We start from the raw sequence: 19,828 nt of genomic DNA, 5'->3' as shown, positions 1-19,828 counted from the left end.
GGACGTCGAATGCGGTTTCTGAATCGGATTAAGCTCAGTCTAAGCTACGTTCATGTTAGATGACGTCAATTTGGCCTGACCGTTTTCGTATCAAATCTGAAGCACGTGAGAGAAACGGAAGAAGATGGGCAAACTCAAGTTAGCAAAGGAAAAAAGTGCGTTCTTCACTGCCCCAATCTACCCAGTCTCTTGCCCCTTCTTCGCAAAAAGAGAGCGTAATATCACCCCCCTTTCCAGAAAGGTGAGATCTTCTTTTTCTACTCGTTATGTACACATCGCCGATCACTTTGTATTCACCTGGCATTGACGTCTCTCTTAGTATGTATGGACTCATCCCCCCATCCAACACGCAACAAATATCGTCCTTCATCGTCAGTGGAGGACCTAGCCCAAAGTATCCTCGTCGCGTAAGAACGAGACGTCGGTTATATGTGCAGCTCTGCACCCAATAATGAATCATGTCGTACTTGCCTTGTGTTTCCTCATCTTGACAACCTTCTTGCTTAAGGCTCAGGAGATATGCTGCTCTGTACACTTGCCACTGCTCCCAATTTCCGATATGCCGCCCCACAGAAAGGGTTGTAACAAATGCGATGTCCTGATCAGTTAATGCGTACGGCGATGTTAGCTGTGCGTGCTGTGAGATGGTTTTCCATAAGGAGCGAAGTTCCGTAATCGACGGCTTCTCCTTAAATACTTCAAATATAAACTCTACTTGATCGACCACGACACCACATACATTCAGAATTTTTGCATTGGAGGTGTTTATTTGAGTGTTGGAGGTGGAAATCATCGGCCTGGTGTCAAGATTTGTGCCGTAAGGGGAAACTATTCTGACCTCAAACATGTTCACATCCCAACGCGGCACCCAAGAAGGACAGTTGTCAAGAAGAGTGGCCTCCGTATGCTGTATATACTCTAGAATTCTAACGCTGTGAGTGGATTCGATATACTGTCGCGCCAGTTCCAAGTAGACGTCGTTGGAGTGCTGCCTGTAGTCGGGCATGATACTGACAGGAAGAGTAATCCTGTTAGCGAGCTCCAAAAAAGCGTAAACACGGTCACTCGGCTCCTTGAATCGAAGAGGTCGTGCGTAGTGAAACAAATCGAGGAACAGGACCTCCGCAGAGTTGACATTGCTGTATAGGGGCGTTGCTTCTTTTGGATTGCGGTTTCTGTAGATCTCGAGATGCAGATCGTTCATCCTGTCGATACTTGTCGGGTTTTGCGTCCAGACCTGAGGCAGTCTTTGCTCCATCCAAGTCCAAACTCTAAGCACCTTTTGCCATTCTATCTCCAGGCCTCCCCATTTGACAACGGCGCTAGTCGAGAGACCTGCCTCCTGGACCACCCATCCACGCTCAAACCAAGGCTCCTCAGTTAGGGCTAGCAGTGATTTCCATCTGCCGTCTCTCGCGAGTTTCTCCCGCTCTTCGGCGGTTAAGAAAGGAAAACTTCCGTTGGAGGAGCTCGCATACTTGAGCTTGTCGAGAATCATTTCGTCCAGTTCCGCAAGCAACGACACAGCGGCTGGTGCGTGTTCATTCGCTTTGGCCTCGAGACATATTAGAACTCGATCTGCTTTACTATAGATTTGTCCCATTAGTGCAACCTGTCTTGCCTTCTCCGTAAGATCCTCCTGGTTAATACAGATCGAATCGGCCCAGAGCGTACGAGACTGCCGAGGCAAGCGAACGTCTCTCAACACTCTCCATAAGTTATGTGTTATTTTGACAACCCTTCCGTTACATACTACATCTTTTTCCTTTCGGTCACTGCCCCAAACGTATGAGATAGCTTCAAAATACGGCATCTTGTCTAGGGACGAGACAACGAGAACGCATTCCAGAGGCTCATCGTCTTCTCCAGCTTCAAGGACTATGTAGCGAATAAAGTTGCCATCACTTAGAGGCTTATATAAGATTTCTTCCGTTTCCATGGTACGAGAATCCAGATTTTCCTTCCGAACAGCCTTTACGGAAAGTGATCAACTTTGAGTCAACTGTTTACATGATATCTGGTGCAGCAGCGAAGCTATATAAAGAAGTTAGCTCAAGAGATAAGGGTTCTGCTTGCCAAGGCACGATCGTTACGAAAAGGTTGACCGAAGCGAACGGATTATCCCGTTCCAAGATTATCAAGGAAAGAGTGCCCCGCGAAGGAGTACAATCCCTGTAAAAGGTGCTCAAGTCAGGAGGAAGGCGGTGGTAAGGCTGTAGCAGACGACAAGTCTGACTGTCTGCTTGTTACCCTATATGCAATGCCAATTCCTAGTCTTTTTGAGTCTGCTAGGGACACTTCGGTCAAGTCCAGACTGTTTCCCTGGCTTCAACGCGTCTCACAGTGCTGAAGGGCTCGAAGCTGGCCGTGAATGCGGCACTGTCCAAGTGTTCGTTGCTTGCATCTAAGGAGACGATGGCCGATCGAGCATTGTCATTTCGCCTCCACATGTCGTTCGTATAAGAGGGAAAAATCGTGAAAACATCATCTTCATTCAGGATTCCTATCCACGGAAGGAAAACTTCGACAGGTTTTGCTATCTTATAGAGTTCGTTGCCCGCTTTATGATCGACCTCTTCAACCCCTGCGTAAAACCGGCATCTCTGTATGACAACGCGGCATTCTAAGCTTGAGGAAAGAGTTTTGCAATGGCTTCGACAGTGGTGTTGCCCCCGCTGAATATTACGCCGACATTCCAACCGTCCTCTCCAGCTTCTTTCTCCACCATCTGTCGAAAGTCTTCATTGTACAGAACAACGGCCAGCGGCACACACGCACTTGGCTCCACAAAGATTTTCATCCTCTCGAGGACCAGTCTCATTGCTTTTATAATCTGCTCTTCGGTGACACTGTAGATACCTTTGAGCTTATTAGGGTCACTGATAATCTCCCAGTTTATCACGCCCACTGGCGTCCTCAGCCCGTCTGCTATCGTCAATGTTGAGACAGTCTCGATGCGTTTTCCTTCCTTCAAGCCTCGTTCGCCATCGTTGGCGCCCTGGTATCTAGGCTCCGAACCAAACACCCGTATCCCAGTTCCGTACATTGCAGTAGCTGTTCCTGCGAGGAGCCCACCGCCACCAAGTGGCGTTATGATGGCATCGAGGTTAGTTCCCAGGTTCTCGACTTGTTGCTCAAACTCCAAGGATGCAGTTCCTTGTCCAAGGATAATATTTGGGTGATCATAAGGTGGAACCAAGACGACACCTGGATGCTCTTTCTGTACCTCCGCCACCTTCGCCTCTCGGTCAACCGAGGTGGACCCCGAAAAGATCACCTTTGCTCCAAGGGCCTGAGTGCCAGCAATCTTGGATGGGGTGGATATAGTCGGCATCACAATGTAAGCGGGAATCCCAAACGTTTGGGCAGCCAATGCCAACGCCTGCGCATGATTTCCTGACAGGAGTAAGTACTATGATAAGAGAAAGACCTGAAAAATATTCACCTGAGCTATGCGTGATGACACCCTTGCTTCTTTGTTCCGATGTTAGACGGCTGACGGCGTGGAACGCGCCTCTCGCTTTGAAAGCACCGATCTTCTGGTAGTTTTCACACTTGAAAAAGAGTCGTATCTTTGGCCTCGCCGGCTTCTGGCCCTCCCATTCTGTACCTGCGAGATCCTCTGGCGTCTGAGGTGTAGAAGCGATGGTGTTGAGTGTCGTTGACGTGTGCACTGGGGTAAGATGGATATACGGTTTAATCAACTCGGCAGCCGCTGCCACCGATTCGCGCGTCAAAGGCGGACAAGAGGAAATTTCGGACATGATCGACATGTGACTATTTTCAAAGCACAACACCTACAAAAGAAGAGAGCGGAAGTTGAGACAAGGCCATACAGTGGAGACAAAAATCACAATGTCAGAATTCCATGTTCTATCTCCGCCGATTGCACCGAAATAGCGTCCTGATTTGTGTTTCGGAATTCCACGCACAACCTACGCAAGCACCAAATACAAGATCAAGAACGGGGCTTGACAAAGCTACTGAGCTTAGAAATGAGACTGCGTATGAAATATAGGTTTATTCTAATTTGAAGGATGCTGAGCAATATGGAGAATAGTGAAGATACATTACGAGAGCGGTCCAATGTACTGCATCGGGTTAGCCGACATCGGACTTTCGTTCCGACCACCGAGATATATTTGATGCTACTGTGAGAAGAATTTATGCCCCTTCCCTTCCACCATGAGTCTCAAAGAAGAGAAACCCACCGTGTCGAATAAGGTCGATCTTTCAGCGTTCGGGTTGTCCGCCGAGGAGGTCCAGACGCTGTCGCAGAAATGCACTGAGGCGAAAGAAAAGGCATACTGTATGTACTTAGATGCGTCACGTTCCTGAGCATCACTCGTACCCCACCCAGATTGAATAAAACTCGACATTGAGCAGACAAAACAGGCCGCTACTCCCACTTCAAGGTCGGGGCTACGCTGCTGGTCAAAGACGATGCTCCCGCTGTGTCGTCGACTGGCCGCTTCATCTCTGGCGCCAATATCGAAAATGCATCATATCCCGTGGGCACCTGTGCTGAGCGCGTAGCACTGGGTACGGCGGTCTTTGAAGGACACCGCTACGGGTCGTTCAAGGCACTCGCAGTCGCGACGAACACAGAGCCAGGTAGCCCGGCGAGCCCTTGCGGAATGTGCCGACAGTTCATCCGCGAGTTCTGCGAACCGAATATGCCAATCATTATGCACGATAGACTTGGTGGGCAAGTCGTGATGACTGTCGAGCACGTAAGTGTTCTTTTTTCTCTCCCTCTCGATTTGATGTCGAGTGGGATGAAAGAGAGGAAAGAAAAGAGAGGACAGGAAAGGGACTGACTGAATGAAACAGCTCCTGCCAATGTCCTTTGGGCCTGATTCGTTGCCCGCTCCTGGGGAGCTGGACAAGCTAGAAAGGACATAGGAGAGAACATCTCGAGGCGGACTCGGAGTTTTAAGCTACTGCAAAGGAGCCTCTGGGAGGGGACGCATGACTTGTCCTAGGAATGATGCACCCGTTGGCAAACGGCTGATACCAGTGTAGATATCGCGCTTGCCATTTGAGACAGGCAGATAGAACGAAAGTTACTTGGCTTTCATCCACCTCGCTCTCTCGAGCCCCCAATTAGCGTCTCGTCCTAGGAAGTCATTGGCAAATGCAGAAGCCCGATAGGACCGTCGAGCATGTAACGCACAGGAAAGGTCTGTCGCGCGGGGAATCCAGAGAGATAAGGAAGTCTGGGGGACATGGAGGGACATGCCGCCTCACGTACGCCTTTGGCAGGGATCAGTCCCAACATGTGCGTCTGGGTCCTCCCGCTCTTGCACGGACACGAAACGCGCCGTGGAGATGGAGAGAGAAAAGTCGCAAACAAAGGACAAGCGATCGCTTTTACACTTGCATCGTTCAGAAGCGAGGACGAGGCCTGGGCGTTGGCGATGGACGAGGCGCCGACGCCGTCTGGAAGTGGACGTCTGCTCGTCAGCGCAGCGGTTTGCTGGCCAAGCCGCAGGGACTTGACGTGCATGACGCGCAGGATGGGCTTTTCGTTCTCCGTCCAGCTCCCAAAAGGCCCATCGCCCGACTCGTCATGGCCTCACCGACACACACACAACCCGCACTCCTCCACCCGCAACCACAACCACAACCACGCCCGTTGTCCAACCCTGTTCGCAGCCCTCAATCAGCCTCTCAATGCCCTTTCTGGCTGCCAGAGGCCCACGCTAAAAATCTGTCTCTCACGATCGCCTCTGCAGTGCGTGCATCTTGCCCCGCTCGCACTTCACAGACCCGACCACCCTCGCCCCCATTTTAGCGCTAAAGGGCGTCGTTATTATCACGTCCTTTTGATCGCCCCTGTGTCGCAATCTTGTCTTCATCTCCTCTTCGTGAGGTTCGACGCTCGCCTCCGGAGTGATTTGGTCTTTCTTTTTTTCATTAAAATCGCAAAGATGACTCGCCAGATCATTTATGGCGGTGCCTTTGTGCTTACTGTGGCCTGTACGCGTTGTTGCCTGTTGACATCATACGAACGTCTTCCACTGACAGCTGCGACACAGGCACGGCCATGACGATAGCGAGCATAGTGGTGCCCAGTTGGATCCGATGGGACAACGTATGTGTTCATATCCAATATGATAGAAAAATTTAAAATAATGCCACGCGATTCTAAAGGCAAGACAGGGCACGCCGTCGTCACCGACTGTTTCCTACGGCCTACACAAACGATGCTCGTCCGTAACCGGCATCTGCGAGACGTTCCCACAGGATTCTGACTGTAGCCGAGATTCGGGCTTCTGTTCGATGTGGCGCAGCGTTGGTTTCCTCATGTCCTTCGCTGTCCTAATCGAGCTTGCCACCCTCGTTGGCTATATCATCATCGTGCTGGGCGGCAAGCAGACCCGTGACTACGGATGGAAGATCATCTGCACCCTTCTCGCCTTCGTCACCGTCGTGCAATGTGCTGGAATGGCCATTGTCGCCTACCTCTACGACAACGATCCTCGATTCATCATGGGCTGGAGACTTGACGTTTCCTGGATCCTTTGCACCATCAGCTGGTGTCTGGCCCTACTTACCGCCTTAGGCATAAGTGCTGCGAGCTACGTCCTTCCTGAAGAAGGCGGATATGAGATAATTCCTGGTGAGCAGTGAAAAAAAATAGATAAATACAATTTTTGTCGCAACACGGGACCCCTTCGTTTTCAACGTGGAATGAAGTGGAAAGGAAGACGCGGCAGGAGGTGTGAAGGGGACGAACGACGAATTTTGCATTTTTCCTTTTGCCTCTCCCCTCCCCAACCTTTTTGTTCCCCTTATTGCATTACACGGTTTACAGGAATCTGATTTGTGGAATGCACGAATAGACGAACAGCCGCATCTCCAAGAAGAGCGGCATTTTGGACGCGCGGGCATCACGTCGTGGCTAGGTGGCCATGAGGATGGCTATGCTGAGGATTTTGACGAGGACGGGTACCACACGAGCTTGGGCAGGAGCTCAAGTTACAGCAAGAGCTCTACGTTAGGGAAGAGTTTATGAGGTTTCGGAGCAGCAAGAAACGGTCCTGATATTTGGTGGTGGCGTTAACCATACACACTGTCTTGGGCGCCATGGCCAATGTTGGCTTGTAACCATTTCCTTTATTCTCCCTTTTCCCCCCCTCTCCATTTGGGGGTCTACATTGGCTGGGCGTTTTGTTCGCGTTATGATATCCCCCGTCGCCCAAGCTGGCGCTGTCTTCCATTCCGCACAGCATGGTTTCCAGGGTTCTTCAAGGCATCTAAGTAATAATCCGTGGTCACACAGTTCTCGGGACTTTCTAGACGCATTTATAACGTCTTAGCATATGAGTCTGCAATTGCATGAGCCTTCGGCAAAGTTTTTGACGACCATTGAATCTTCGACACATCGTCCTGCGCGATTCCGTCACTTGCTTTGAGAGTGAGTCGCCTGACCGGACGCCGAGCAGCCGATCGGTCGAGTGAACGTTGCGGACAAGTGCTTGCCCGTCGCACCAGATGGGTCTGCTGCAAGCAGTCGGAGCTCCCCACCTTCGACTCCCGATGCCCGTGAGAAGGGCGACTGAGCTAGGCCTAGCTCTCACACCAAGGGCGACGTCAGCTCTCCTGGCTACCCCTCCACTTCACACGCATGTCTCACCGAGCTGACCTTTTTAAAGCTGGCCTTGCGCAGCAACGTACGCTTTGCTCTCTTGACTTCAGCTCCGCCTACGAAGCTCCGATCCTACTCGTACGGCGCTACATTTGAACCTGGCCGCTTCGTCAGGTGGGAGGTTCTCTTCATCATTTTTTTTTTTTGAAAAAAAAAATTCCCAAAGATATTCTAGAAAACTGTGAAACCGCACCGTCCTACTCTGCCCTACTCTCCCTTCCTCTCCCAAGAAAGGATTGTTTGTCGCAGCCCAAGTGGGAACATGGCAGGCAAAGTGGACGAGGCCATGGAGGCGATCATGAAGTCGCGCTCGATGCCGGACGTCCCCGTGAACTTTGTGCCTGCAAAGGCTGGTGAGATCATCAAGCTTGGCCCCATTACGTGCCGCGTGCTTGAGGATGGCTCTCGAACGGGTGCGAAGGTCTCCGAGTCCTCAGAACTTGGTTGAACACGGGGCGCTTACACAAAAGGCATGCAAGACAACCGCATAGGCGTCGCCGAGTTCACACTTCCTCCTCGCACAAAGGGTCCGCCGGCACATTGGCACGAGGTGAATACACACCTATACATTATACATCCCTCACACATGTAAATCAAAAGAAAAAAAAAAGAAATCGAAGTTGCGTCCCGTTTTATTCTCGGCAAGGCTGACCCCGCCTCCTTCTTTTTTCGCAGATGCACGACGAGATGTTTCTCACCAGTACGTGTTGCGCCTGGCTCGGCCTCGCCACGAACGAGCAAGAGCGCGGACGATGCTGACACTCCAGGTTTCAGCGCAAGGAACCGTCCGGTACCACGTTCCGGGCAAGCCGGACATCGACGCGGCAACGGGCGACTTCGTGTCCGTGCCGGTGCGGGCGCCGCACACCTTCTCCAACCCGTTTGACGAGGAGGCCAAGTTCTTCAACACGTACACGCCCGCCTTCTACATCAACTACTTCAAGCTGCTGGGGAGCATGATCGAGGAGGGCGGCGAGATGACCAAGGAGAAAAACCTCATGGCTATGGCGAACTACGCTACGCTGCCTGTGCCCCAGGACAAGATGGAAACCACGTGGGACAAGAAATAGATGCAAAGCAGGCTTGCTCGCACGGGGAAGTTGTGGGAGGAGGTTCTGCCGCTGCCCTCGCTATCTTCGATGTGGTATCATGGCGCCTCGCCCCTTCCCTGTGGAGAGACATCAGAACAAGAAGAGAGCATGCGGAGTGAATTAGGGCTTAGTATAGCATTAGGCCATATGAAATTCGTATGCATATGCGTTTGCTACAGCAGCGGTAGAGAAGACCTCTCCTCCCCCACCTCGGGGGGATTCAGTTACCGTCGTCTCAAATTATGTGAACCCAGTCGAGCAGAGGGCGTCGTAGTGATTCACCATCGCTTTGTGCGAACTGAGAACAGAGTCAAGAGTCCGAGACGCACAGAACGTTGGCTGCGAGGGGAGATCGAAATCAACGGCATTCAGTGTGTCATGGCATTTCGCCGCTCCCCGGGCCACCCGAGCATTTTGTTGAACGTCGGAGCAAGGCCTGTCTCTCGTCACTGGCCCCAGTCGTTCGGGGGTTTGCCATTGCTCTCGCCTCGCTGATGATTCCTTTTTTCCCGATCGTTTTCAGGCGAATGGAGGTGGGGTGGGCCGCGATTGATGGGCGCAGCTCGACGCGCACGGTGCGAGGCTTGCTCTGCTTGCTGCTGGCAAGCGGGCCAGACGCGTTGGCCTGGCTTTCTGGTGTAAGCAGAGCGTACTTACGACTCCTGTCAGCGCGGTTTTTAATTGATTACTGTGGTGCGGGCCAGGATTCTCTCCTCTTGAATATGCAAAGATGAAGTTTCCTGCCCTTTTCCCTTTCCATTTGTAGCCAACAAGGGGACCGTTCCTCAGATCTTGAGATCGGGCTGCGTCGCGGGTATCTGGAACTTTTGGCTTTTTTATTTTTATTTTTTTTTCCCTTCCTCGCTTTCGACTTCTTAGTGCCAGCTGCTGCTGCTGCCACAGCTGCATGTGGTTGGTTGGCCGATCCCTGGATCGACACTGTCAGACACGTCCGTGTGAAATGACATTCTTCATAATCAGAAAGCGAGGTCACGGCACGTTCGTGTAAGAAGAATCAGATTGAATCCCAAAGTAGTTCTAATACAAAGTAGACTGAAATAGCCCCCATCTCCATGAGGCGAGGACTTGGCCAACGAAGCAAGGGAACAGCATCCCTTGTGGAAACGTCATCACGTCGGTTTGGGAGCCGGACAGTAGTCAGATGCGGCAAAAAAAAAAAGGAACGCTGTGTATCACCCAGGTCAACATGTTGAGAGACGGCTTAGGACAAGCTGGGGAGTTCATAATTGACAATGATTGAACTATTGGATGAACATTTATCGTCGCCGTTATGAGGCCGTACGTATCGCTCTATTGTTCAGCTATGGGCAGATCTCTGCGTGGAGCAGCCAAGCCCCTGTCCATGTATCTGCGGCTACGGAGTAACAGTGGGCCCAGATATCAGTTGTCAGATCGTAATAGAAGGCGTCCCTTTTAAGACCCAAGGATGTCCAATATTCTCACCCAGAAAGGAGACATCTCTGGGAAAAAAAAAATTTCCGGACCTGATCGATGGATTCCCAAGAGACGGTTCGGGTTGGGAACGGAGAGAGAGTCAAATTTCCTTTCACTTTATCGAGGGGAAAAAATGAGGTGGCTTTGGAATCTGGCTGGCTGTCGTCAGTGGATTCGAGAGCGGGAGTGGCGCTACGGTGATCCTGTCACTACGGTGATCGAACAAAGCTAAGGAAAGCTCGTTGGTCACGACCGATGATCTGGACTCGGTGGGTCCAGGAAAGCGTGCGACGGCATTATTGTGTGGTAGCGACAGGAGGGAAGGGTCCGCTCCAATGCTGTATGTACTACTGTCGGCTTCGAAAGGAACAGCTTAGAAAACGAAAGTTGTTCGAGTCGTCGGTTAGACTAGACATCACGTTAAGATCAAGTGGTGCGTGATTTGCATGCGTAGCGTGTGCGAGTCAAACAATGCACTACTTTGACACGAGTCGCCGTCGTCGTCCACACTGTCAAGCAGTGAAGCCGCATAATTTTCCATCATTTTTTTATTTGACAAAAAAAAGTTTTTTTTTTGGGAAGGGTTAGAGAGGTCGATAGATTAGAATGTGAAGGTGTGATGGGACAAATCGGAGTGCATATTTCACGACGAAGGGTAAGCGGTGATGGTATGCAGATGGCTTAGCAGAGTGCGGTGTGTGAATGACGATGATTGTGGCACAACAGAGGCTGATCCGGGAGATGAGGGAGCAGAGGTCCGATGTGATTTGAGGCTGTTCACCTGCTAAACCAGCTGTGGGTCTCGTATGCTGAGAGATTCATGTTCCACTTGCCACTCACTTTGTTCGCTGCTAGTCAGGTATGGAGTAAGGCTCAATGAGGGCGGAAAAGAGATAAGGGCAGATCAGAGAGAGCAACGGAGGGTGATTAGTGGACGAGATCCTGGGGCGGCGCAGCTGAACAACGGTGCCGCTTTGCAAAGTCCAGAGGTAGCCCATCTGCTTGACGAGCGAGCGGAAAACAGAGGCGCGAGCACTTGGCCGATTTGGCAGTTGGCTCGTTTTGCGTGCAGTGGACTGCGCAAGCCACAAAAGCCAAAGATTGCACCGGCGTGAAAAGGGTTGTGGGACGAGCCCTCGTGGAGCGAAGGCTGCAAGTGCGGCCGGTGGAGTCTCGTGGCCCGTTTCGGAAGTCGGCTTTGTGACGGAACCGTGGTGACAAGGGGTCCTAATAATTTTTTTTTGGCTCTAGAGCAGAGAGAGGGAAAAACAACGACGAGAGAGGTGCAGCAGCATAGGAACGCGCACGGCGCATGATCCGCTGGGGCCGTCGGGGAGCAAAGACGAGAGAGGAAAAGAGCGAACTGGTGGGAGGAACAAAAAGGAAGCAAAAATGATGTGTTTCAGGAGCTGCACAGGTAATGCAAGGTTTACTGGCGCTCTGCCTCGGACGGGCGTTTTGGGAGCGTGAGAGCAATAGCAGGAGATTGTGTGCGTGCAAGTGCAAGGCAGGGCGAGTAATGCGTCTACTCCTTGCTCAATGCGAGTGGTGAGGGCGAGGGTGCGACGGGTAAGGGTGTGTGGCAGACGCATGGAAGATCAGGGAGGGGAAGAACGGGGATCAGAGAGAGGGGCTCAGGCTGGCAGCTGGGGCAATCGTCCAGATGGTTTTGCGTGATGATGACCAGTGCCATTATGATCACTAGGAGGATGGCAATGACGAAGTAGAAAGATAGGATGGATGGACAGCGTACCGCCACAAAACCGATACGGCACGACCCAAGCAGCCTGTCCTCTCGTCACCACTCGCTACACTACCCAGCACTGAACATACTGTGGTCGCCGTCGTCGTACTTGCTCCATGCTGGTGCTACCGTGCCGGCCGGGTTTTTTTTAAACGCTTGTGGGCCTGCGTCCACGCGAGGGATGGGCCCAGTGGACTGGCGTCCGTTCAGGTACAGCCGAGATGGGCTCCTGGCAGTAGGAGGAATGGTAATCGTCTTGCGGATACGGCGCAGCAGTCGTATGCGTGGGAGGAGTAGGACAAGGACATTCTCGTCGCCACAGGGTCTTGCTGTCAGGATACAATTCTACGTACTGCATGGTACCTCTGTACAAGTGATCAGACAGATTGGCCGTGGGCGAGTGACACCAGCAGCAGCGGAGGCAGGAAAGGTAACCGTACACGCGTGCATGTCGTGTGGCAGGCATCAGACCTCCGCTTTCCAGAAGGTCGGCTAGTGCTGCTGCCACTGCTGGTGCTGCTGGTGCCGCTGCGACGGGTGAAGGTGGTGGTGTTCGCGACTCAGTAGTGTGCCTTTGCTAACGTTGCTGAGCCTTGACTCTCTCTGCGTCTTGTGGTCTGGTTCGGCCTAGCTTGCCACCCGGCCGAGCAGCTCGTGTAGTTCGTTGTAGCAAAAGGTCGCAGCACGAGCAAGGTACGTGACGGCGGATGCCATCCAGCTCCAGGCACCGCTTGCGTCTCGTTCCACAAGGCTGTTTGCAACTGTGAGACGCCTTCTCACATAGCGACGTGGGTGCACACCACCGGCACGGAGGATCAGAAGCAAGGGAGCAGGAGAGAGGAAAGCGGCGCGGCAGATTTGCTGAGGCGGCAGGCTCGTGCGGACATCGTCGAGCGAGCCCAGCTCGCCTCCGGGCGCAGTCTTCGCCAGCAGGCCCGGCCGCGGCGTCGTCCTGTTCGAGGCCCCTTTCTCCCTCGACTCGGCGTCGGCCGCGCTGCTGGCCTCGAGGCGTGCACGCAGCAGGGCGCGCGAAGGCAGCCGGACGCCCTCGAGGAGGACGACTGCTGCGGCCGTGCGACTGCACCGACGGCTCCTCGGGCGCAGCGGCACCGCGTTTGGCGTGGATCCGGCGCGCGCACGCCGGGCATCTGGCCCTCCAGCGGGGCTCGTGCACGATCTCCTTTTGCGCTGTGGCCGCGCCCGCATCGGCACTCGCCAGTCGTCTGCGCGCGGTCAAATCAGCGGCGCCGCCAACGCGGGCACAGGGGCTTGTCCGCGCCCTCGTTCTGCCCTCGCTCCCCCAGTCGGCTCAACTGCTGGGCCTGGCCCATTTCCACGCCTCGCTTGACGACGATCGCGACCTCGTGCTGCAACCTCTCCTTCGACCTCCTCCTCCCTGTTCGACTCTTCCCATTGTTCCTCCTGCTCCCGCCTCTGCTGCTGTTATGTCGCCGAAGCCCTCCTAGCTGCGCTCTCTGCTCCCGCCGTCCGACTCAGCCTCGCCCTTCACCTCTCTCTGTCGCTGGCCCTTCGTCGTCCTTGAGTTCCCTGGCCTTGCGCTTGCGGGTGACCCGGTTATTTTTTTGGCCCACGACTTCGGCGAAACCTAATTTCGGGACACGCTGCTTGATCGTGCAACACTAGCAGCTGCAGCTCTTTGGTATGGCCTCAAGGCTTCCGATCCTGCTATCAATTGCTCCTGTCCTCTAATCTGTTACCCCAGTCAATCTGATTTCTCTCGGTCCTTTGAAATTTACTTCGTGAAAGACATATTTGCATGCACACATATACATATATATGTGTATATATATGTAAAAATAAGAGAGAGAGAGAGAGAGAAAAAGAGAGAAAGAGAGAGGGACAACGTGAAATTCTCTTCGAAAATTCCTATTCTGTACCCGCAGCACGCGCACCTGTCGTTCTCGCCTGTCGACCGTCCCTTTCGAGCAAACGTGACGAACCGATTCGGGTGCACCACAGGTAACACCTGAGCTTCTAGGCGCCGGTTGAAGTCTTCGCAATGGCGTCTCCGCCGCCTCGCAAGGCGCCAAGTGTCACGAGCAGTGCCGGCACTACGAAGTCCATATCGCTTCCCTTCCTCCCCCGATACACGCCGAAGCCAGAGCCGGCCTACGTCTCGCCTGCCGCCGCCGCCGACTATATCCTTCACAACCGTGACGACGATCAGCTAGATCACATATCGCCGTCCGTATCGCCCACGCACGAATCAGTCGTGTTTTCGGGCCGATCGTTGAGCTTGCTCAATTCATTTCTCGACTCGCTCCTGTACAATTTCCTCGCGAAGGCCCGAGGCACGTCGCTCAGCCAATTGAAGCCGGCAATCATCGAGGTGCTCAAGTCGAAGCTAGCACGAGATGCCTTGGCCAGTGCCGACGAGGAACTAGAAGGCCTGGTCGGCGAGGCAGACCTGGATGACGCGGAGGATGTGGCCACCTTCGGCGGTCAGGAGGGCTGGTCGCAAGAGTGGCATCTTGAGATGGCATTCAAGCGCATGCGATTGAGGGTCATGGTCTTTATCAGACTTGGGGACTTTGACGATGAAGACGAGGAGCGCTTTCTCGGCGAGGAAGACGACTTGCGTAACGGCGAGAAGCTCGAACAGGAGGAGATGCTCGCGTCACCTGCGGCAGTGTACCTGGCTGGCGTTCTCGAATACATCGCAGAGCGTGCTCTTGCCATCGTCGGAGAAGCTTCGTGGAAGCGAGCTTCAGGGAAAGCGCACAGACGCGTCCCAAGCGACATGAGTGAGCTCAGCGATCTGCGAGGGCTCGTTGTTCAAGAGGCCGACGTCGAGAAAATCACCCTCAACCCCACACTCGGTCGCCTCTGGCGGACTTGGAGAAAAAACTACCGTACAATGCATTCTTCGTCAGAATCCGGGAACCACATTGTACTAGCGTCGCCCCCAACCCCGACATCTGATAGACCTTACCGTGGCCGTCTTGGTAGCTTGAACGAGACCATTGCCGCTGTTAGAAGACCTAGTCCTAGCAACCACGAAGAGCGCGAGAATCGACATCTGAGCGCAGACGAGATTCCAGAGGGTGATGTTCTCGAATTCGACATCGCCGCAAACATACCCCTCCCCATCAACGAGAACGATGTCGAAGAGATCGAGACGATTGAGCTTCCAGATCAAGACGTTGTAGCCGCAATACCACTGCCTATGGGCGACAACGATGTCAACGAGATCGAAGTACCCGGACTGGCAAAAGAAATCGTCGACGAACCCGCTCGAGCGGAGGAAGCGGTAGCTGAGGAAGCACAAAAGAGACCACTTAGCGCCATTTGGTCATGGCTCACTCCGTTCTCCTGGGGCACAGAGCCGAGCAAAGGCAGGCCCAACCTCCAAAGGATGCGATCAAGCTCTGTGCCCACCAGAGAGCGTCCTACCTTCATGGGTGTGGCGGTTTTCACTCCTGCCAAAGAGCAGGAAGAGCCCCGGTTTGAGACCGTGGAAGCTTCAAGCACCCCTGAGGCGGGAAGTGAAGACGTCGCCACCGTTGGGGACGCAGAATCAACGTTGACATCTAGATCCGATAAACCCAGAATCTCCAAACTGGCGGACATGGTCGCGGGCGCGGCGGTAGGTGCTACTGCGATAGCTGTCACAACCGCGGCCGCTGTAACAGGCTCGCGTAGATCACAGCCTGCGGACGAATCCGAGAAGCCTGGTGCACCCCTAGCCACCAAATCAGATGCGGACAAGTCAAGGAGCCCGGTTTCTACGAGCATCGCGGACAGGAGGCGAATGTTTGAAGCCCAGACAAAAGCAGCGAACAAGGCCGATGCTCCTGTAGCGCGTGAACCGTTGACTACCACATCCGAAGAACAGATGCAATCTGCAGCAGCGGAAACGCCATCGCACACGTCTCCGTCGAGGCCTGTGGCTGCTGCCGTGACGTCCGTAGCGACGACAGCACATGTCGGGGCTGAAGGATTGATGGCACCTATTGGAGTTTTCGTAAAAGAGGTTGATCCAAGGGTAGACAGAAAGACGGTAAAGGACGAACCTGAACCGGCACCAGAATTGCAGGCCACTACTGATGAGAAGGCGATCGGCGTTGCAAGGACATCGGATGTACCAGTCCCAGTTCCTTATCCACAAGCCAGCCAGTCGACTGCTCCGCTTCCGGAGAGACAGCGTCCTTACCACCTTCCCGGCAACCAGGTGAGAAACGAAAGTGGGCGAATTACGCCCACGGAGTGGAACACCAACAGGGACCGCTCGTTGGTTGGTGCGGACGAATATCTATACGCCAGTCCCTCATCAGCTAAAACTGGTCCATCACCCCTTCGGACCGTTTCAAAGACGGAAGCGCGCCAGAATGAACCAACGCGAACTTCTAGCGATGGACCTCAATCGGTCACATTCTACCACTCTGAAGACGAGAAGTCTGCGAAGGAAGAGCAGAGCAGCCAGTCCACTTCTGCATCGAGGCCTAAACCGCCACCACTGAAGGTGGCGACTCGAGAGCCTGAGTTAGAGACAACACCGATTCGCCCAACAAGTGGTCCGCGTTCCGCTACTTCGACTTCAGGAGGCCACAGCACCAGGGGCTCTGCTTCCAGCTCAACTATCCAGCGCCAGCTTGACAAGAAGTCGCTTGAGGAGAGTCGTCAACGCGACTTTGATTCCCTGCTGAAGAACAATGAACCTGTCAAATATACTCTCACACCAGAAGATCTTCGTACCACAGAAGTTCGCACCACATCGTCAGTGACGACTCGAATTCCTGCCCTAGCAGATCGCGGACCGCCGTCGCCTCGAATCATATCCTCGCCAGGAACGTACACAGTGAGGCGATCTCCACCGCGTGAAACTGCTGCATCCAGGAAGGAGACTCCCAGCCCAACAAGTGCCTTAGGTCCGCATGGGCGCAAAGCAGGCGTGCCTCGTGTCTCAGAGTACAAGCGCACTGCGGCGAACAGACTCTCCCAGAAACCAGAGGCCCTCAACACAAGCTTGCGAAAATCCGGATTCATGCCCCGTGAACCACGCGTGATCACGGACAACACGGCCGATCTTGCTGACTATATGGCTTCGACGGCTCCAGAGCATGAACCAACTATTCTCCCTCTTGCTCGTGCTGCTAGCAATTCCAAGCTGCAGCAGACCATCGGGCGTACTTCATCTCCGCTACCCCGATCTGCCTCCCGCCAGAAACTAATTCCGCGAGAGCCCGAGGTTAGGAAAGATGGCACAAGCGACCTGATTGACTTCATCCGCCAAGGTCCTCCTGGATCGAAGCCTGACAAGGAGCAGAGGCGGACTGTAGCACCGTTCCGCAACACCATGGACTCGGACGACCTTGGTGGCTTGAGCGATCTGGCGAGCGCTATGCATTTCGGGTCTAAATTGGAGTCCAACTCGGGATCCGGGGTGCTTGGTGGTTCTATGAGCGGTCGTAGCAAACCATCTGCTCCTGGCAGTGGTGCTCCAGTTATTGTCAAGAAGCAGCGTCGGGTGAAGGATCCGTATGCGATTGAATCCGACGACGATGAAGCGGACTATTCAACGTCCCTTCCGAATGGTGGAAGAGCAGGGCAAGAGCCACAGGAGGAGTCCCTCGCAGATTTCCTTCGAAATTCAGAGCCTCCTTCTGGAAACGCACCTCCGCTTCTCAATGGCAACTCAATTAGCTCGAGACACACAAATGTCTCTGCGGCTGGCGGGTATAGTGCGTCTCTTTCGTCCAGTGCTCCTCGATCCGCAATGATCAAGTCTGGGCTGTCTTCTTCCGGTGCCACTCAGCGGGCTAAGTTCGAGGCGCGCGCGGCAGGCGCAACGCGCAATGGCTTTGGTGGAAATGGATTCTACTACAGCACCAACGACATGGCTGATTTCTTGCGAAGCTCTGGACCTGTTGAAAATGTTACCACGCAGCAGGTTACGCTTCAAAAGAAGCCGTCCAAGAGGGGTGTTTCGTAAGTTACTATCTTCGACGACATGGAGATTTGTCTGACAACAACCACCAGAAGCCTGATTTCAAGATAAGCTGGACAGGCAGGCAGTTCTTTTCACCCTTGTTGGATGCATATCCAACCCACACAATGCACGCGTAACGTTTCACAGTGCGACTTCGGCCTTATTGTTCAGGGAAGCAACACGCGCTCCGTGGCTTCGAAGCAAGCGTCGGAGTCTGCCAGACCTCAGATACCCATTTTCTCACTTTTACAAGACGGAGGAACAAAAACATACCTGCTCGCTGCGTCCATAATATTTCCTTATGTCATTTTAGGCAATTGGAGGGTTTTTTTTTTAATTCTTTGCGCATCTATTGCTTTCGAAAGGGTACCACAGAGATGAATGGGACCTGCCGTATCTGCATGAAGTGAAACTACATTATTTACGCCTCGAAGGTTATTCACGACCGTCCGGAAAGAAGCTTCGATTCAACTTGAAAAGGGACGCTTTGGGCTCAGCGCATTTGTTTCATTGTAATCAACAAGTTTTCAAGATTGTACAGCTATGGCTCCATTTCGGACCTCGCAAGGAGGCCTGCCTGCTTTACATGGTGGACTCGGATGCATTTCTGTCTATTCCCGTCCTACAACTGTATGCTAGATACTAATTTGAGGCCTAATTGCGAGATCTACAGAGACTCACACGTCACTTTAGCAACCTTCACACGAGATCGGATGAGACAAATTTTGCTCTTTACTAAAGGAAAACGTATAAGCACGCCTTGTGGAGCTGGATCATCTCACCGGTTTTGCATTCTAGGCAGTCAAGCTCCGGTGAGCCAGTTCAGGTGCCTGCGGCTGCTATAGTGCACATATAAGTGATCTGGCAGCGTGGTTGGTGTATTGTGTTTCGTAAGACGGGTTTTGTTTGCTTCCAACCTCAGGGAACCGCGAACGTCGCAAAATACGACACCTATTAATCAAACTAGTGACCGCAGCAACACTGAGCCTGGCCTCGAACGATGTCGAGCAGGAAAAATGAGCCGCTCACGACGCAGCCTTGCGAGGCAGCGGCCGCGGTCGTGTACATAGATATATGTATGCCCTTTGCCTCGCTGATGGACCGCGCTCCGCCCCAGCGCCTGCAGAAAACAAAAATCGAACCCCCTTTGATCGTACTCGTACTCTTCCTCTGAAGTCCCGAGGGACGGAACGGGACACATCAGCAGCTTCGTGAACGCGTCCAACCTCTCCACTCTTCCACCGAACCGGCCGCCGACCGCGAGACCGAGACCGAGACCGAGGAGATCAACCACCGAGTGTCTCGAAGGAATTTCTTCGACCCTTCATCGCACCGTCCCTCACGCCCTGCCAGAGCCGAGGCGAGGAAAAAAAAAGGACAAGATGCGAGCCTTCCTGGTGCTCGCTTACGCAGCTCTCAGCGCCGCGCCCCTCGTCTCGGCACAGGGCCCGGACGGTCCCAGAGCAACCGTCACACCTGACACGTCGGTGCCGCTGGCGGCCTCGACGACGGCGCTAAGCGCAAGCCCGCCTTCCTCCTCGGTCGTCTTCGCTTCCGCGTCCGCGACGGCGAGTCGCGCAAGCGGTGCTGGCCTGGCGCTCAACCAAAACGTGCCTGCCGGAGTTGCGGGCCTGATTGGGATTGCGGTTTTCGCATTATAACGCAAGCGTTTGCCGTTGCCTTTGTCGTCGTCATCATCATCGTCGTCGTCGTCTGTGCGGGGGAGTGTGCCTGTCTTACCTACAGTTCCTAGATAGAGACAAGTTGCTTTGGAACCCACGATTGCAAGCTTCGAGTTCCTATTCTTCTTTCGCCCCTCCTTGCCCTATGCTCTTCTTCTGAAAAACCCCGACAATTTCATCCCGTGCATTTCGAATGAATCGTGCATTTGTTCAAGTTTCTCACCTTCCTTCATTTCCTGCTGCTAAAGTACG

The 19,828-nt window shown here is 53.5% G+C and overlaps 7 protein-coding genes across 7 annotated transcripts; 4 read left to right on the top strand and 3 right to left on the bottom strand.

Moving 5' to 3' along the window:
• Nucleotides 1–139: 139 nt before the first annotated feature.
• On the bottom strand, nt 140–1,939 carry PV09_01706 (uncharacterized protein; the record flags this gene model as incomplete). The annotated part of the gene is made up of 1 exon (XM_016354637.1): nt 140–1,939. The coding sequence occupies one exon, from the start codon at nt 1,937–1,939 to the stop codon at nt 140–142; it is 1,800 nt and encodes a 599-aa protein (XP_016217649.1).
• A 534-nt stretch (nt 1,940–2,473) lies between these two features.
• PV09_01705 (uncharacterized protein) lies at nt 2,474–4,044 on the bottom strand. The gene is made up of 2 exons (XM_016354636.1): nt 3,446–4,044; nt 2,474–3,396 (listed from the first exon to the last, which is right to left on the bottom strand). Exons 1-2 carry the CDS (start codon nt 3,771–3,773, stop codon nt 2,624–2,626), a joined length of 1,101 nt encoding a protein of 366 aa, XP_016217648.1. The 5' UTR covers nt 3,774–4,044; the 3' UTR covers nt 2,474–2,623.
• A 133-nt stretch (nt 4,045–4,177) lies between these two features.
• On the top strand, nt 4,178–5,350 carry PV09_01704 (cytidine deaminase). Its single transcript, XM_016354635.1, has 3 exons — nt 4,178–4,309; nt 4,396–4,733; nt 4,834–5,350. Exons 1-3 carry the CDS (start codon nt 4,186–4,188, stop codon nt 4,903–4,905), a joined length of 534 nt encoding a protein of 177 aa, XP_016217647.1. The 5' UTR covers nt 4,178–4,185; the 3' UTR covers nt 4,906–5,350.
• Nucleotides 5,351–5,475: 125 nt separating this feature from the next.
• Nucleotides 5,476–7,407, top strand: PV09_01703 (uncharacterized protein). The gene is made up of 4 exons (XM_016354634.1): nt 5,476–5,982; nt 6,042–6,097; nt 6,166–6,625; nt 6,849–7,407. The coding sequence occupies exons 1-4, from the start codon at nt 5,508–5,510 to the stop codon at nt 7,019–7,021; spliced, it is 1,164 nt and encodes a 387-aa protein (XP_016217646.1). The 5' UTR covers nt 5,476–5,507; the 3' UTR covers nt 7,022–7,407.
• A 30-nt stretch (nt 7,408–7,437) lies between these two features.
• PV09_01702 (uncharacterized protein) lies at nt 7,438–8,929 on the top strand. Its single transcript, XM_016354633.1, has 4 exons — nt 7,438–8,067; nt 8,134–8,204; nt 8,330–8,354; nt 8,429–8,929. Exons 1-4 carry the CDS (start codon nt 7,917–7,919, stop codon nt 8,722–8,724), a joined length of 543 nt encoding a protein of 180 aa, XP_016217645.1. The 5' UTR covers nt 7,438–7,916; the 3' UTR covers nt 8,725–8,929.
• Nucleotides 8,930–13,310: 4,381 nt separating this feature from the next.
• Nucleotides 13,311–18,575, top strand: PV09_01701 (uncharacterized protein). Its single transcript, XM_016354632.1, has 3 exons — nt 13,311–13,604; nt 13,668–17,893; nt 17,945–18,575. The coding sequence occupies exons 2-3, from the start codon at nt 13,965–13,967 to the stop codon at nt 17,961–17,963; spliced, it is 3,948 nt and encodes a 1,315-aa protein (XP_016217644.1). The 5' UTR covers nt 13,311–13,604; nt 13,668–13,964; the 3' UTR covers nt 17,964–18,575.
• A 207-nt stretch (nt 18,576–18,782) lies between these two features.
• On the bottom strand, nt 18,783–19,809 carry PV09_01700 (uncharacterized protein; the record flags this gene model as incomplete). Its single annotated transcript, XM_016354631.1, has 2 exons — nt 18,783–19,643; nt 19,800–19,809. 2 exons carry the CDS (start codon nt 19,807–19,809, stop codon nt 19,300–19,302), a joined length of 354 nt encoding a protein of 117 aa, XP_016217643.1. The 3' UTR covers nt 18,783–19,299.
• Between the last annotated feature and the right edge of the window lie 19 nt (nt 19,810–19,828).

This window comes from Verruconis gallopava (assembly GCF_000836295.1).
Source record: "Verruconis gallopava strain CBS 43764 unplaced genomic scaffold supercont1.4, whole genome shotgun sequence".
Lineage (NCBI taxonomy): Eukaryota > Fungi > Ascomycota > Dothideomycetes > Venturiales > Sympoventuriaceae > Verruconis > Verruconis gallopava.
This window is presented reverse-complemented; position numbering and strand designations above follow the sequence as displayed.

Excerpts from the sequence above, each read along its gene's own strand:
- PV09_01705 (XM_016354636.1), bottom strand. The coding sequence starts at position 3,773 with ATGTCGATCATGTCCGAAATTTCCTCTTGTCCGCCTTTGACGCGCGAA. Across the intron at positions 3,397-3,445 it reads TGTCATCACGCATAGCTCAG|GAAATCATGCGCAGGCGTTG; the intron begins GTGAATATTTTT and ends TACTCCTGTCAG.
- PV09_01704 (XM_016354635.1), top strand. The coding sequence starts at position 4,186 with ATGAGTCTCAAAGAAGAGAAACCCACCGTGTCGAATAAGGTCGATCTT. Across the intron at positions 4,310-4,395 it reads GGCGAAAGAAAAGGCATACT|GCCGCTACTCCCACTTCAAG; the intron begins GTATGTACTTAG and ends CAGACAAAACAG. Across the intron at positions 4,734-4,833 it reads TCGTGATGACTGTCGAGCAC|CTCCTGCCAATGTCCTTTGG; the intron begins GTAAGTGTTCTT and ends TGAATGAAACAG.
- PV09_01703 (XM_016354634.1), top strand. The coding sequence starts at position 5,508 with ATGACGCGCAGGATGGGCTTTTCGTTCTCCGTCCAGCTCCCAAAAGGC. Across the intron at positions 5,983-6,041 it reads CTTTGTGCTTACTGTGGCCT|GCACGGCCATGACGATAGCG; the intron begins GTACGCGTTGTT and ends GCTGCGACACAG. Across the intron at positions 6,626-6,848 it reads CGGATATGAGATAATTCCTG|ACGAACAGCCGCATCTCCAA; the intron begins GTGAGCAGTGAA and ends ATGCACGAATAG.
- PV09_01702 (XM_016354633.1), top strand. The coding sequence starts at position 7,917 with ATGGCAGGCAAAGTGGACGAGGCCATGGAGGCGATCATGAAGTCGCGC. Across the intron at positions 8,068-8,133 it reads TGAGGATGGCTCTCGAACGG|ACAACCGCATAGGCGTCGCC; the intron begins GTGCGAAGGTCT and ends AAGGCATGCAAG. Across the intron at positions 8,205-8,329 it reads CGCCGGCACATTGGCACGAG|ATGCACGACGAGATGTTTCT; the intron begins GTGAATACACAC and ends CTTTTTTCGCAG.
- PV09_01701 (XM_016354632.1), top strand. The coding sequence starts at position 13,965 with ATGGCGTCTCCGCCGCCTCGCAAGGCGCCAAGTGTCACGAGCAGTGCC.